The sequence below is a fragment of the Macaca thibetana genome, chromosome 5 (assembly GCF_024542745.1).
Source record: "Macaca thibetana thibetana isolate TM-01 chromosome 5, ASM2454274v1, whole genome shotgun sequence".
Lineage (NCBI taxonomy): Eukaryota > Metazoa > Chordata > Mammalia > Primates > Cercopithecidae > Macaca > Macaca thibetana.
In genome coordinates, this window is record NC_065582.1 from 56,509,813 (window position 1) to 56,524,431 (window position 14,619).

Genomic DNA, 14,619 nt, shown 5'->3' on the forward strand with positions numbered 1-14,619 from the left:
TTCGAAACAGTTTCTAATCTTTATTATCTAAATGACACTATCTAATTTCTATTAAAAGGATTGAAGATGACGAAGACTCACCCAAAAAATGTCTGGCACATTGAGTATTGTATAATGTTTAATGATATTTATAGGCAATTGAATTTGTAGATTCCAGACTTATTTACAATATCTTTATAACTTAACATATTCAAATTTTGACTCATATATCTTCAGTATGATGAGGCAGGAAAAAATTCCCAAGTAGGTATTTCTTTTCATTGAATAATTCTATTTATATTCTAATTGATAGTCTTACTTTGTTAAGCTCATATGATAGACAAATGCTTACACAGTTTTATATCAATGTACAAAATAAGAAAGAGGATGAAAATGATCTGTAATATAAAATGAGGTATATAATAATATTAATATGCTAAATGTTAATTCTAAGAAGTCCTAAATATGCATGAGATAAACTGCTTTGAAAAGCAGTTGAAGAGTCATACTAAAGAGCTATAAAATATTGAATAAAAGTATAATTAACTTTTATCGATTATGTTTTCTCTACATGCCCTTAAATGACAATATTTTACTTAACCATTTATTTGTGAACTCAAAAACGTAATTTTAAAATGTAAATAAATAAATCCTACATGGGAATTAAATAAAGAAAAAAAGTGACTAAACTAGAGGAAAACATAAACCTCTTAGTTTTATAAAAAGATGAAACATGAGAGCTAACATATTAAGTTGCTAGTAAATAAAAGAAAGATGGTATTGCAGATGGGGAAGAATGGGGAGTAATCAAAATTCTAAGAGTGTTAAGAAATATGAAACAATTTAACTCTGCCTTAGGATATGAAATAAGTTCTTAGAACAAATCAAAAGAAGTTTAAAATCTCAAAGTCCTGAAACACTCCATGATATTTTACACAAACACACTAGTTGGGTGCATTTCAATAGCTTGAATTAGTTTAAATTCTACTTCCCCATGTAAAAATCTGTAGGTGTAGCTAACAAAGAATATAACTAATTTAAAACATTTTTTAAAAATTGGAAGAAAAGAATAAAGTTTGCTTGGAGGTATCAACAACGGCGTGTGTGCATAAATGAATGAATAAATAATGACAACATTAATGAAATTTTGCATACTTTAAAAATGCCCATTAATTCATTTTTCATCACATAATTATTTAGCATTTATAATATGCATAGCTGGATAATGAGTCGAAATATGCCAAGAGAGTAATTGTATTGGGAAGAAAAATTGTAGTAGAGCTGGAGCAGATTTTAGCAAAGTTAATAAATGGTAAGAAAGCAGTTACAAAACATAGTACTTATTATTGTGTAAGTTTTGAATATTTAGAATATAAAGTTTGGGGTGAACCACAGGTCAAATTATCAAAATAAAATCAATTCAATTGAAAGTCATTAAAATGGCACTTTTAAATATTGCAGATAATTATAAAGATAACTATACTGATAAAAGAAACTATGAAATTGTTCTTTAACTGGGGCAATAGAAATTTCTTGCATGCTAACTAGTTCCAAATTACCCACAGGCACAAATTTTAAATGACTTGAAATAAGTCACAGAGAAGTACTGATATCTGAGTAAGTAAAAAAAAAATTGCTTACAGAAATGACCAGATATTTATATATAAAAAACTGCTGTGTTTCATATCTGCACCTCAGAAGGATTTTCATAGCTTTCACTTTAAATTGTACTAGCTGAGATAGACCACTATACAACAATTAAAGAAAAAGAAACAAAATACAATATCTCATGTATCTAGTGTTACAGAGAAGTTCCCACCAACTGCTGCATCAGTCAGTTAACTGGAGGAATGACACGAATTATGAATAGATGACCATTTTTCAGAGAAGTAGAATATAAAAAATTCACCAAATACAATAAAATAAATAATATTTTAAAATAGTATAAAATATAATAAAATTCAGATAGAGAAAATGAACAGAGTTATTTTTTTTTTTTTTTTTCTGATGCCTAGTTATCATTTGTTTCCTATTCCTGGAGTTGAAGTGAGTAAACTTTTTGATAATGACAGATTTATTCATAATTCCTGGATAAAGGGATTTAATGATAAAATAGAATGACTAGTATATTTCTAAGACCATAAAACTGTCCCAAAGAAATAAACTGAAAAAGTGAGAAAATTAGGTTCACCAATCTGTATGTATATAAAAGAGTAAAAGAACAACAAAAAGAACCCACCCTCAGAGTACACATAGTAGCACAACATGGAGGAAAACTAATCAGAAATTAACACATCAAGTAAAAAAGAAAAAATCCTGAAAGAGAGGTCCGTTCATTTAGTGGTGTATGGGCCTATATGAAAGCAAGGCCTTCTATAAAAATATTTATTTTTGGACTTTAATATTGGATAGTGACACCATATTTACGACATTAGAGGAAAATACAAATCCTAGAGAAAGCACTATACAGAGGTACATAAGTGTGAGGGTAATGTGTATCAATAAGAAAAATCATTTTATTTTGAATTCTGTGTATGCTCTTACTGCACTACTGAGTTCAACAAATTATGAAAACTCACAGAAGGCAGGCTGAGATAATGAAGGGATTGGAAGAAATGTTACTAAACAAAACATGTTCTCCAATTTCAATCAACTAAAAACTTGAAGTGCACATAGACATAATATAGATACCTAAAAATTTCCCCCATTTAAAGTTTATCAATAAAAGGTCTAGATAAAGGTTTAGCAGTATTTTAAATGAACTGTTTTAGAAATTTATTTTTTTAATCATGATATGGGTGTGTCAAGTTGAAATTTCAAGAAGGTTAACAAGTTGGCAAAAATAAAATTAGGTCAGGAGACAACCAGAATGACTTTTAGTATACTTGGACTAGTCCAAATGTTGTATAAGATGAAGGCAGGATGTGCCATGAAAATAAATTGTTCCCTTTAGACTCTAGAAAGCTCCATTGATTCAGAAATGTAGTCATTATGATGCAGTTTTTTTCACTTCATTCAGTCCAATTTATCATTGTATGACACTTAAAGAAATATTTTCATGAGTATATTTTGATGTAATTGTATTGAGCATCTTATGATTGTCTTCAATTTTTAGGAATTAATTATGTTTATTGGCAAGAATCAACAAGTATCCAAATAACAATACTTATGCCTTTATTACTGTATAGTTCAGGCTGATAGGAATTGAATTTCATGTTCATTTACTGACAAAAATCTTAAGAGATGGTGTTCAAAGTATAAAGCCAAAATCATAAGCAGGAATGACTATAAAAATATTAAAGTGTTTTAACTAGTAGGGTTTTCTGAAATTATACTAATAATATAACTTTTGTCAATTACATTATTGACTTTATATTCATTTTATATTTTTATTTATGGAGATTATCCAGATGGTTTTACACATAACTTATTGTGTCATTTGAAAGAATGAATTATTTTAAGTAAGATGTCTAGGATTCTAAACAAATCCTTAAAATTTTCATGATAAAAATGCAATGTTATTTTAAAACTCCAGAAAATATTTTCTTTCATTTTAACATGATTATTTAAAGTGCTGCAGGTAATTATTAATTTTAATTAAAAATGAAAGTGGTATTTTAGTGTTTTTAATTACACTAATGAAAATTAAAGGTAAAGTAAAACTGAAATTTATTAACGTTTTAAGGTAAATGTAAATATGGCATTTCTGAATATATGGCCATGTTCTACATGTTTAAATTTATTTATGCAATCTTTGAGTGTATCCCTTTGCTCCATATCAACTTAGCAAACTATAACATTATAACAAAAATAAGAGAAAACAAGCTCAGAAAGTGCTCATGAATAATTTAGCAAGTATTGAAAGATGTGTTCAATATTATTCCTGATTTTTAAAAGTCTCCTTTTATTAAATACATCATTTATGCTCTTCATGTGTCTTTTGTTAATACATTAAAATAAAAAGAAACATAACTGTAAGCATATTTTTAAGAACATGAAGTACATTATTTAATGTTTGCATCCACCTATTTTTGTGTAAAAGTTGTTTTCTTGCAGTTTTTAGTTTTAACTTTAGCAATCGGAGGTATAGAAATCAAAAGTTATTTGTATTGACAATGATCTCTTTTGTAATTTTAAGCATATCGTCATTTCCTTGTCATTATTGTAGAATTGACAGTGACAGTTTCATTAGGCTTTTCAGAGCTTTACACAAACATAACTAAATATACTGCTCTTTTTCCTAATATTAAAATGTATATTATATTCATTATGAAACTGCATATTTAGCAAAAAAACCTACAACTTTAATAATTATTAAAATATTCTGATTAAAAGCAAGTAATTAGTGCCAATTTTTAGCTTTTTTAATTATGTAAGGGACTTGCTTTTAGACTTAAAAGATGACACTATTTCTATTCTGAATGAAAAAGAACACAAGTATCAGTAACTGTCACCATATGAATTTGTGGGGCAAAATGGTCAGGAGTAGTCTTGTTTTAGAGTTTATATTATCAGACTAACCAAAAATTTTTTATGATTATTAAGTCAGAGCCATGGTGTAATTTTAAATATAATTGGATGGCTCTAAGATGACATTAAATACTAAAAGTTAAATAAAAAAAAAAAAGTCTAGACATGATTAAAGTTGTATGAAGAACTAAGAAGAGTAGAAGTGAAAACAACAAAATAGCTATTCTTCTGCAAATTTTCCACCCCGGGTCACATGTCAACCCAAACCCTAAATTTTGAGCAGTGTGAACTGGCTAAAACAGATTAGGGGGAAAAACAAACAAACAAACAAACAAAACAAAACAAACAAAAAAAACTACTATTAAAAACTAACTCATTCCAACATACATACATATATATATGTTGAATATATATATGAATAATGTGCAAATAATTAAAAATTTCCTGGTGAAATAATAGATGCATTGTTTTGATTTTTAGCAACACACATAAATGTTAATAAATTTCATAATCCCTGAATGAGATTTCTAAATGAAATACCAGATTCTTAAGAAATAGAAAAATTTGTATTAAATATATATGCAGCGTTAATATTTTAAAAATAAAAAATTGCTTCCAATAGTCTTATTAATAAAAAAATCTAGTCAGTAAAGAAAAGACATTTGTAGATGTTTAAAATTCCAGGTCGTCGGCCGGGGGCGGTGGCTTAAGCCTGTAATCCCAGCACTTTAGGAGGCCGAGACAGGCGGATCACAAGGTCACAAGATCGAGACCATCCTGGCTAACATGGTGAAAACCCGTCTCTACTAAAAAATACAAAAAAACTAGCCGGGCGAGGTGGCGGGCGCCTGTTGTCCCAGCTACTCGGGAGGCTGAGGCAGGAGAACGGCATAAACCCGGAAGGCAGAGCTTGCAGTGAGCTGAGATCCGGCCACTGCACTCCAGCCTGGGCGACAGAACGAGACTCCATCTCAAAAAAAAAAAAAAATTCCAGGTCTATATGTAAGTGTAATTTCACCAAGAGCACTAAGAGCAAAAGAGGGCAAGTTGATTTTCCCACTATATTTGAAGTAGATTTACCTGTTATTATATGGTAAAAGCAAATATTGTATTTATTTAAAAATACAAATTTTTATTAATCTGAATTATATACCCTTCACTTTTTGCCTTGAAATTATTAATAATGTATTTCTTTAATGTATATTCTTAGTTTAAGTGAAACAGTAGTTAAATTCACTATTTAAAATTTGGAAAAGTTTTACTTTTAATAATAAATATAATTTTGAGTCCAGAATTCAATTTCAGAGGCAAAGGCAGCATCATGTTCCTCACTTACTAAAATTTGGTTTTAGGCTACTTTATTTCACTATCATGTGTGGATTTGTGAGTTAAACTAAAGACATTAGCATCCAAATTGCATTTCAGACATCTCAATATTTCCTGTCTTTAAGTATTTGTTCTCTCTTTGTATAAGCTTTAAAAAATAAAGTAAAACAAATGATTTTTTGGTTCTGAAGTGCTAAAGTGTTACATCACGCTGGGGTATTTGTGGTTCTGAGTAATTTGAAAAGCTGAAAACAATCTTTCATAAAACACCCCCTGTCTATTGTTGTCACCACAATGTATGCATCTAATAAAAGACCATTCCTTTAAGCATATAACACTTGTCTATTTGCATTATCTCTGTCCAGATTAGTAGCCACAACCTCAATGCATTCAATCTTTGCTTTTCACATTATACATCATAAGGGCTAAAATAAATATTCTTCTGTTTTTTTTTCCTTTAGGTTTTTAAAAACACTTTTACTTTTCCATTTCATCGATCATAAACGAAATGATATATCTACAATCTGTCTCATCTTTTGTTTCTAGCTTATAAGTTCCACAGTTATTTTTGTAGTAGATGAAAGAAAACATTATGTAGGATGGATCTGCTATACAAGGTAAGTCATCTTTTGATTGAGTTGTCATGAGTTTTTATCTTTATCAAACATTATTTATGTAGTTTGACCAAGATATTGAATTGTCGGTAACATTTATCCATTAATTAAATGAAAAATATTTATATTTCTCACTACCAAGATCCTCAAAGGAAATGCATTATGGAATCTCAAAGCATTTTTATTCTTCACAATGATTACATAAAATAATAAATTTGGAGAATATAGTCCTATATTTTGAAAGAGCTGAGTGCGATTATTAATGTCTCAATGTTAGAGGAATCTATTATTTTAAATAAATAAAGAATATTGCTCTAAAGTGTTGCCAGCATCCTGTCACTTTTATCCTTGTTTCTTAAAAAAACCTGAACTCCATTTTTACCAAAAAGAGTGGAATGTTGAACTTTATCTCCTCAAAGGGAACACTTTTACAGAGCCCTTTGTGTAATACTTACTCAAATATGGTGGTTTGTAAGGCGCTCGCGTATTAGACAGCAGTCCGTCCAGCTCCTTCCTCTCCAGAGTGCTGTGAAGGGCCTTCTCTTTGCCAAAGGTGGAGAAGGACCGCTCTGCCCCAGGCTGGGCTTCTGGAGTTTCAAACACCTCAGTGTCTGGAACAGAGTCCATGCCGGGAACATGCAGATTGCTGCGATAATCAGCAGCCTGGCGTCCATCAGAAGGGACAAAAGAAGGCATCCAGCACCGATCTGAGTGGCCCAGAGCTTTACATTCCTCAGTGCAATTGGAGAAGAGATCCATACCTGTTAGCAGAAAAAAGAAACTACAGATGTAGTCTTCACCAACATGACCAGTTACTTAGCAGGGTAAGATTACAGGCAGCATAAAGGGTGACAAGTGAAGGTGTCTTAACAAATTTTCCCTGGCTTATCCTGACAGGAACCAAATATCATTTTGTCTCATTTTTGTCCATCACTTTAAAAAGAGAAAATGATCGGCAAATGTAAAAGATAAGATTCTTCTGGCAAAGAGGTCTCTGAAATAGATGTTTCTAAACTACTTAAGGTATTGTGAAAAAATACTGGCTCTAAATAATTTAAATAACTGGGAAATGATGAGTAAAAAAAGTAGACATCTTTTAAAAAATCTCTCATGAAGTGTATAATAGAGAAAACAACAAGGTGTAAAAGCTTTAAAATCCGTGATCCCTAACAATGATATCTGAATTTTTTCCTTAAAAACAAATAAACATAAGAAATATGCCAAGCACCAAAAATATTTAGATTATGAAATTTGAATATGAAGCAGAAAGTGAAATTCAACAGAAATGTGGTATACACAGAGGAATATCAGTAAAAATCAAGAATAAAACACAATTTCATTAGCAGCCAAAAGCATATTTTCTGAGGTTTCTAGGAAATGACTTCCTAAAGGTATTCCTCAATGACACTGTGGTAGTCCATATTACTAAAAACCACTTATCATTTACCACCTTAGACAAATCCAGAACGAACGACTGTAATTAGTGAAACCAAGGTAACCAAATGCAGTGTAAATCAACTGCAGATACTATTGACAAATACCTTATTACTTGCTCTATATTGGAACACACTTGTCCTAGTCAACAAAGAGTTGTTTGCTTACTAATCCTATAATACCAAGATTTCAAAGGACAAGTTCAAATTTCATTGTCTTCCTTAGATTGACAAGATTACAAATATTATCTGATTATGATCAAGAAAGGTCATTCAGTTTCTTAAGCAAAGCATAAGAATTTTCGAGCAATACAGAATACTATTTAATATGAATGCTAATACATAGCACTACACAGAAAAACACATAAACAAAAATAGCATTTTAATGTTTTTCTAAACATAGTAACATATCTATCAAATATTTTAAAACAGGGCCGAAACGATCTCAACCTATTCTCAAACTTTAAATGGATAAGAAGCTCCCCGGCTCACTGGCGTGGAGCTGGGTGTGGAATGACAGTGCCTAGTAGGCCACTTTTATTTTCTAAATAATATTTTAAAAAAAAGAAAAAATAATTTAAAAATTTTAAAACAGGATAAATTTGAAAAACAAAAGTATATTATTAGTCTGTAGAAAAGAAACTCGAGTCCATACACAGTCTGGAAAAACATTTTTTAAATCAAAAAAGTAATATTTATTTAATGAACATACTTGATTGTTACTTCTATTAATATCAAAAGTGATTTGAGCTCTTGAACAAGTTTTGGATTTTAAATTCCTGATAGTATTCTGTTATATATTGATTTATGTGTGTTTGTGTATATGTTATCTGCATATAAAAAATAAAATAATTTTTCAAAATTATGAACACTTCAGTTTGTCTAAAAATAATGTTTCAAAATTATGAACACTCTAGATTAGTTTGTCTAATACTATCTAGATTATCTAGATTATCTAATACTTAACTCTAGTATTTTGGAGTTAAGAACAGCTAATTACATAAATTAAAAAAAGTAACACAAAGCTTCTTATCATATATTAATCTCACTGTGTAATGACTGTTTAAAAATTTTATATTAAACTATGTAGAATGCTAACTCTGACTTTGATTATAATATTTCACTGATAATTTTCCTGTATAAGTCTGGAAATAAATTACTGATCAGTGAACTGTTGAGGAACAGAAACGTGAGCTGAAGCTGGGATTAAGGAATCTGACTGAGAACAGCATGTAAAACATGTAAATGTTTCACTAGACACCAGAGAAACTCACTCCTTTATCCTATTTTAGGAAGAAGATATGTGAAAAGAAAAAGAGAAAGGGAAATAGAATGTCCCTGATACACGTTTACATACTAACTAGGTAGAGGCTACAGAACCAGAGAGAAGATTTATATTTTGACATGATAAATGCTGCCTATTTGTTAATAGAATGATAGGGGAACATAGATTTTTTTGATAGTAGAAACTGTCTTTAAGAGTAAAATTATTATGAGCAATTATTTATTTTTAAAATAAACTTAATATATACTCAATTTGAATAGCTGATATAATTACATTCCAATATAAATTCGAACTAATACCATTTTTCCCACATGACAAATAAATATCATTTTAAATATGCTAGATAAGACAATATACAACCTTTCACATATTTTTTTGCACCTAGGCCCAACTACTCTTCTACCTGTGAATATGACAATTCTACACATAACTTTAATAATCTAGTATGTCAACATACATTAGGATACTGCTTGATTTTGGTAGAAATTACTTTTATGTAGTTTATACCCCAATGTGCCCATTTTCTTATCTGGAAAGTACGTTTTTCTTCTGTCTCTTTTGATTATTTGAGTTTGGTTAAAATTTCCTCAGATTACATAGTAAAGTTCACACACGTTGAGAATCGGTATTAAAAATAAACTGTAGCATGTGCATGGCAAAAAAAAAAAAAAAGTGAAGATATAGAAAAGTTTTTTGTTTAAAGAACAGTATCACTCTACCAAGGCAATAAATATGTAAATAACGTTCTTAATAAATCTATGAATTAATCCTTTTAAAGTGGAAGTCCTTTAGTAATAATATGCAGCTTCATATAACTAGAAGGAAAGGTAAGGTGGCTCAAATTGTACATAAATGTTTCACCAGTTTTATTGATAAGTGTACCTATTTCTCAGGAAGAAAAATCAGACATAGAAACAAACATTTAAAACATAACATTAATAGTAAATCAATAAACTTCAGATAAGTAACAGAAAAATTAATTGAAAATTGATTTTTTCATTTGTTGTATAGTTATATAGTTTGAGAGCCACATAAATTTATTCCGTTACGATTCCTCACCTTCGGAAGACATTGTATAACTAACATTTTATCTTTTATCATCTGTTGTTAGTCCCATTAAATATAGTACTTTAATTACCAAATAACCAGAGGTATATTTAAGTTTTGTTGTGATAAATGACTTTATGATGCACAGGGATGCCAGATATTACAGTAGCTAGGATATATTAAAATGCATAACTTTAACACTGCTCTTACAATTTTTTTAATAGCTCAAATTGACACCTCAAAAGTTGGTAAGTTTAACTTAATTTTTCTTTTTCTCATTCAACTGCCCTTACTATGGAAAATGTGGGTTTTTACAACAGAAAATTACAGACCAAACCTCAATTAAATTAAAAATAAATAAATAAATAGACTTTAGGGATACATGTGCAATTTTGTTATATGAATTTATTGTGTAGTGGTGTAGTCTGGATTTTTAGTGTAACCATCACCTGAATAATGTAAATTGTACTCATTAGATAATTTCACATCCCTCACCTGTCTTCAGTCTTCCCACCTTTCAGAGTCTCCAATATCTACTATTCCAAACCTCAGTTTTGAAATTTTGGTAATATCTAATAAATGTTTCAACATATACCTTTTACTTGCAATCTCTTTTTCTAGTTATTTATTTTTCCACTTTTCAGAAATAATCTGTTCTGCAAGGGATGACAGCTGACGTGATAGACTGCCTGTTATGCAAATATATATGTAAACAAATTTTGAAGTACATGGTTTTCAACTGGCAAGTAACTTGTCCTGTATACTCAGAGGCAGTGGATATTTCCATTGAGACCAAATTGTGATTTCAGAAGTTTTAGAATTCAATTGGTGCTATTTTTTTGGTGACTGTCATAATACAATATTGTGTGAACATTTCTTTTTGTGCAACAAGCTTTCATTCAAAACATTTTTTTTCCCAAATATGATAAATTAATTTTAAAGAAGATAAAAAACTTCTCACATTTTGAGAAGATTTCTAGTCTTTTAACTACTTAAGATACATTAATTGTAACCGCAAAAATTGCAGTATATTTTAGGAAAACATGGTTTTGAAGCAGATAGTTATTAACATAACTCACTCATGAAAAAATCAAAATAAGTCCATAAAATTTTCTCCCTACCTATAATCTTTCAACATGTATATATTTTTCACCATTTCCTCTCAATATTTTGTCTTCTATATTGCTTCCAGTTATAAATCTCTCCACATTTTCAAGTTGTAGCTCCAAGTTTCACCAGTGAATAAGGTTTTATAAATACTGGTGTAAAGTCATTTTATACATAAACCCAAAAGCAAATTTGACAATTATCTAAATTCTTAATGGAGTTTGGAAATAGGTATTTGTGTTTATAATAAACCAATAATTCTATTGCTGATATTGTAGTAATGCAATGGCTTAATGCATTTCAATGATACATTTTATCTAATAATTTGAAATTACTGACCAATCAACTCATTTTGTTTTTAAAATTCATAGTCAAATTTTGACCATGTATTATATCTATATCTATAATTAGTTAGAAACTAAACATAGTTGGAAGATAAGTTCTCTTATAACTGAAAGAAAAAATTATTGAAGAGAAATTTGATAATTTTCAGAGAATGTCTAACAAGTAATTCAATCACTCATTAGGATTCTTCAACATATTTTTTTAAAGGCATAAGGTATTAAAAATAAATCTATAATTAAGCTTAGCATTATTGACAGTGTAGGTATTTTATAATGGGAAAAGCAACCTGTCACTACTAACAGATCACTTTAAATATACCTCAAATAATATTAAAATGTTTAAGAATATACAATTTAAAATATTCTATCTGTACCCTAAAATAGAAAAAAAATAATTATGTTTTAATCTAATGACATAATAAAGTTGAAAACATATATCTTTAAAGTCCAGTTCTTTGGCTATTTAAGCTGTGATTAATCAGTTTTTCCTCTTGTGATGGTTTATGTTTGCATTTACCACTTCTCCTTGGACTACTGCCATATCTAACCAATACATCAATAGTGCACTGAAAAAAACGGAAAGCACCTTGACAAGGCTATATAAAGAAAGTGCCACAGAGCAGTGGTCAAGGCGAAGAATTTCACACACGGAGCCAGGTGCAGTGGAAAACTGAAAAAGCTTATGTGATTCTCCGTGCAGCTGTCTTCGTGTTTAAAGCCCTTCTATGAACAACATTGGTGACGGCAAATGGCTTAGAAAAAAGAAAAGCAAGAAGGAGGGGGTGTAAGATAGAACAAAAAAAGAAAACTATTCATAAAAGAATAAATAGAAGGCATATCTAAATAAATAATACAGAATAATGTTAATGAAGAAAAAGAAATAGTAGTAAAGAAAAAGGAAGTTTAAACAGGTGAAGCACTGAGCTAAACAGTCTGTACACTATAGTGTGGAATGTGGTACAAACTGAAAGAGAGAATTCGGAGTCTTTATCTTTCCAATGTTAGCTTTACTTGATAATCTAACTTTTCCCCACTAAAACCTAGTTAAGTGAGATTTGCTTATTACAGCATAATTTTTTTTTTCTATCCTGAACTTAGAAAGCTATGCTATGAGTAATATTACCTAATTTTGCAAAATAGTAAGATCATTAATATCTGGCTTTACAGTGAAATACAACAGATTTATCTGAAATGGGCTTAAATTTTTGGAAGTAGTCTAGCTGCTTGATGTGAGGCTTATAGTACGTAACAGCAGTATGGATTGAAAAAAGTCTTTAAGTAAATGCACTTTAATTCTCTGCATTTGAGGTTTTATACTTAAAAAAGAAAACACTTCAAAATCATTCTTATAATAAAATTAGACATTAAATCTGATTGCAATTCAGCACACAAAGGTGCAATCACTCCTTAACATAAGTGTTTTATTACAATCCTAAAATAGCTATTATTGTGCCCAGTATGTTGTGGCTGCCCTGTAACTACTAATGAGATACATAAACGGATTGCTAATTCTATAATACTTTTACATGTTTAAGAACTTAAAGATAAGGAAAAATTTTTAACATTTTGATAAAAATGAAAACTGCCTGGCTAAAGTGTTTTCCACAACACATTTTAACATTTTTGTATTTTTTTAAATGCTTTGACATCTCCAATAATTTGAAAGAAACATTACAGAAATTGTAACACTGGGTGACTGTAAAATAAAGTAGCTACTGGGAAGATGCACTGATAAGAATATGTTCTCATCTATCTTCCAAATTTGGCTCTTTTTGCAGATGTTTATTCATTACTCTTTCTTCAGTTAGGTTATTATGGGTCATTATGTCTGAGGGACTAAACTAATTGAAATGTTCATTGAGATTGAAGTGCTACAAGAAAAACAAAGCCGGGCGTGTGGGGTGGGAAAGGAGTAAAATGCATCCAAAGAAACATGCAACAGATACTCTTTTTAAAACATTAAACATTTTGTTTTAAAAGTTTTAAAAGACTGACAGTTAAATTAGAAACTCTGAAAAAGAACAAGAATGAGCAATGCTAAATGTACAGTTTTTAAAGATAACAATAAATCATATGCCATATATAGGGCAAAAATGAAAGGGACTTTGTACTCACATATAAACTTCTGGCAAGATCTGGTTTGTTGTCAGGTTCCCAGACACTAAATAGATGCTCTGTTCACTTAGCGTGAAGGCCCGCAAGGGGCAGGGACCTCCGGGGATTCTTGGCAGTTCTCAAGTCTCATTAGGCCTGCATATTAATGACTCACAGCAATATAAAGAGACCCTTGAGCAGCCTTTTTTCCCTTCCTCCTGCCTGGGTTTCCCAAGGCTAAGGCAGCCACAGACACAGCACACATTAGCCAAGTGAGAGGCTTGTAGCAACCACTGCTGCCAGGCCACCATGGGGTGTACGCTGCCCTTTGACACACTGCCTCAGCACCATCCAGAGGTCCACCAAGTGTGTTAAGGAATGAGTGCTCTCGAGGACTAATATCACCTTGAAAATAAGAACCTATGGTTATATTATTAACTAAAATAAAGGTCCAGTCTCAACAGAGCTGAGTTGAACCCAGAGACAGTCTAAGATTGACATTTTCAGGAGTTAGAAAAGTTGACTAGCCTTTCTATTTCTTCATGTGTCATATAAACCCAAAACTAGTTAGAAAAAGTAAAATATTCAACAAATACCCTTCAAAGATGAAAACCAAATAATTAGGAAGGACACCAGAAGTTTATTAAATCATTTTCATTTTAACACACATATTTTATTTCATGTAAGAGTTTCCTTTTAGTATTAGTGATAAGAGTTACCAGTATCTCATAAAACTTGACTTATAATAAGAAAAGTAAAATGAAATAAAATAAATATATATCACATCGGAACCTGTCAATGACTACCGTCAAGCCCAAATACAAATATTCTCAGAGTTCACCTTTTGATGTGTCATGGACCCTGTTGAAAATATGAAGAAACCAAGGACACTTCAGAAAATACACATTATCACGTATTAC

General features: G+C 30.3%; 1 protein-coding gene across 2 annotated transcripts in view; it reads right to left on the minus strand.

Moving 5' to 3' along the window:
- The window catches only part of PCDH10 (protocadherin 10), a 62,344-nt gene that overhangs the window by 41,380 nt on the left and 6,345 nt on the right, over positions 1 to 14,619 (minus strand). For both annotated transcript variants that reach the window (XM_050789908.1, XM_050789909.1), the window contains exon 4: positions 6,845 to 7,150. In XM_050789908.1, the coding sequence (XP_050645865.1) occupies positions 6,845 to 7,150 (306 nt within the window). The remainder of the gene's footprint in view (positions 1 to 6,844; positions 7,151 to 14,619) is intronic.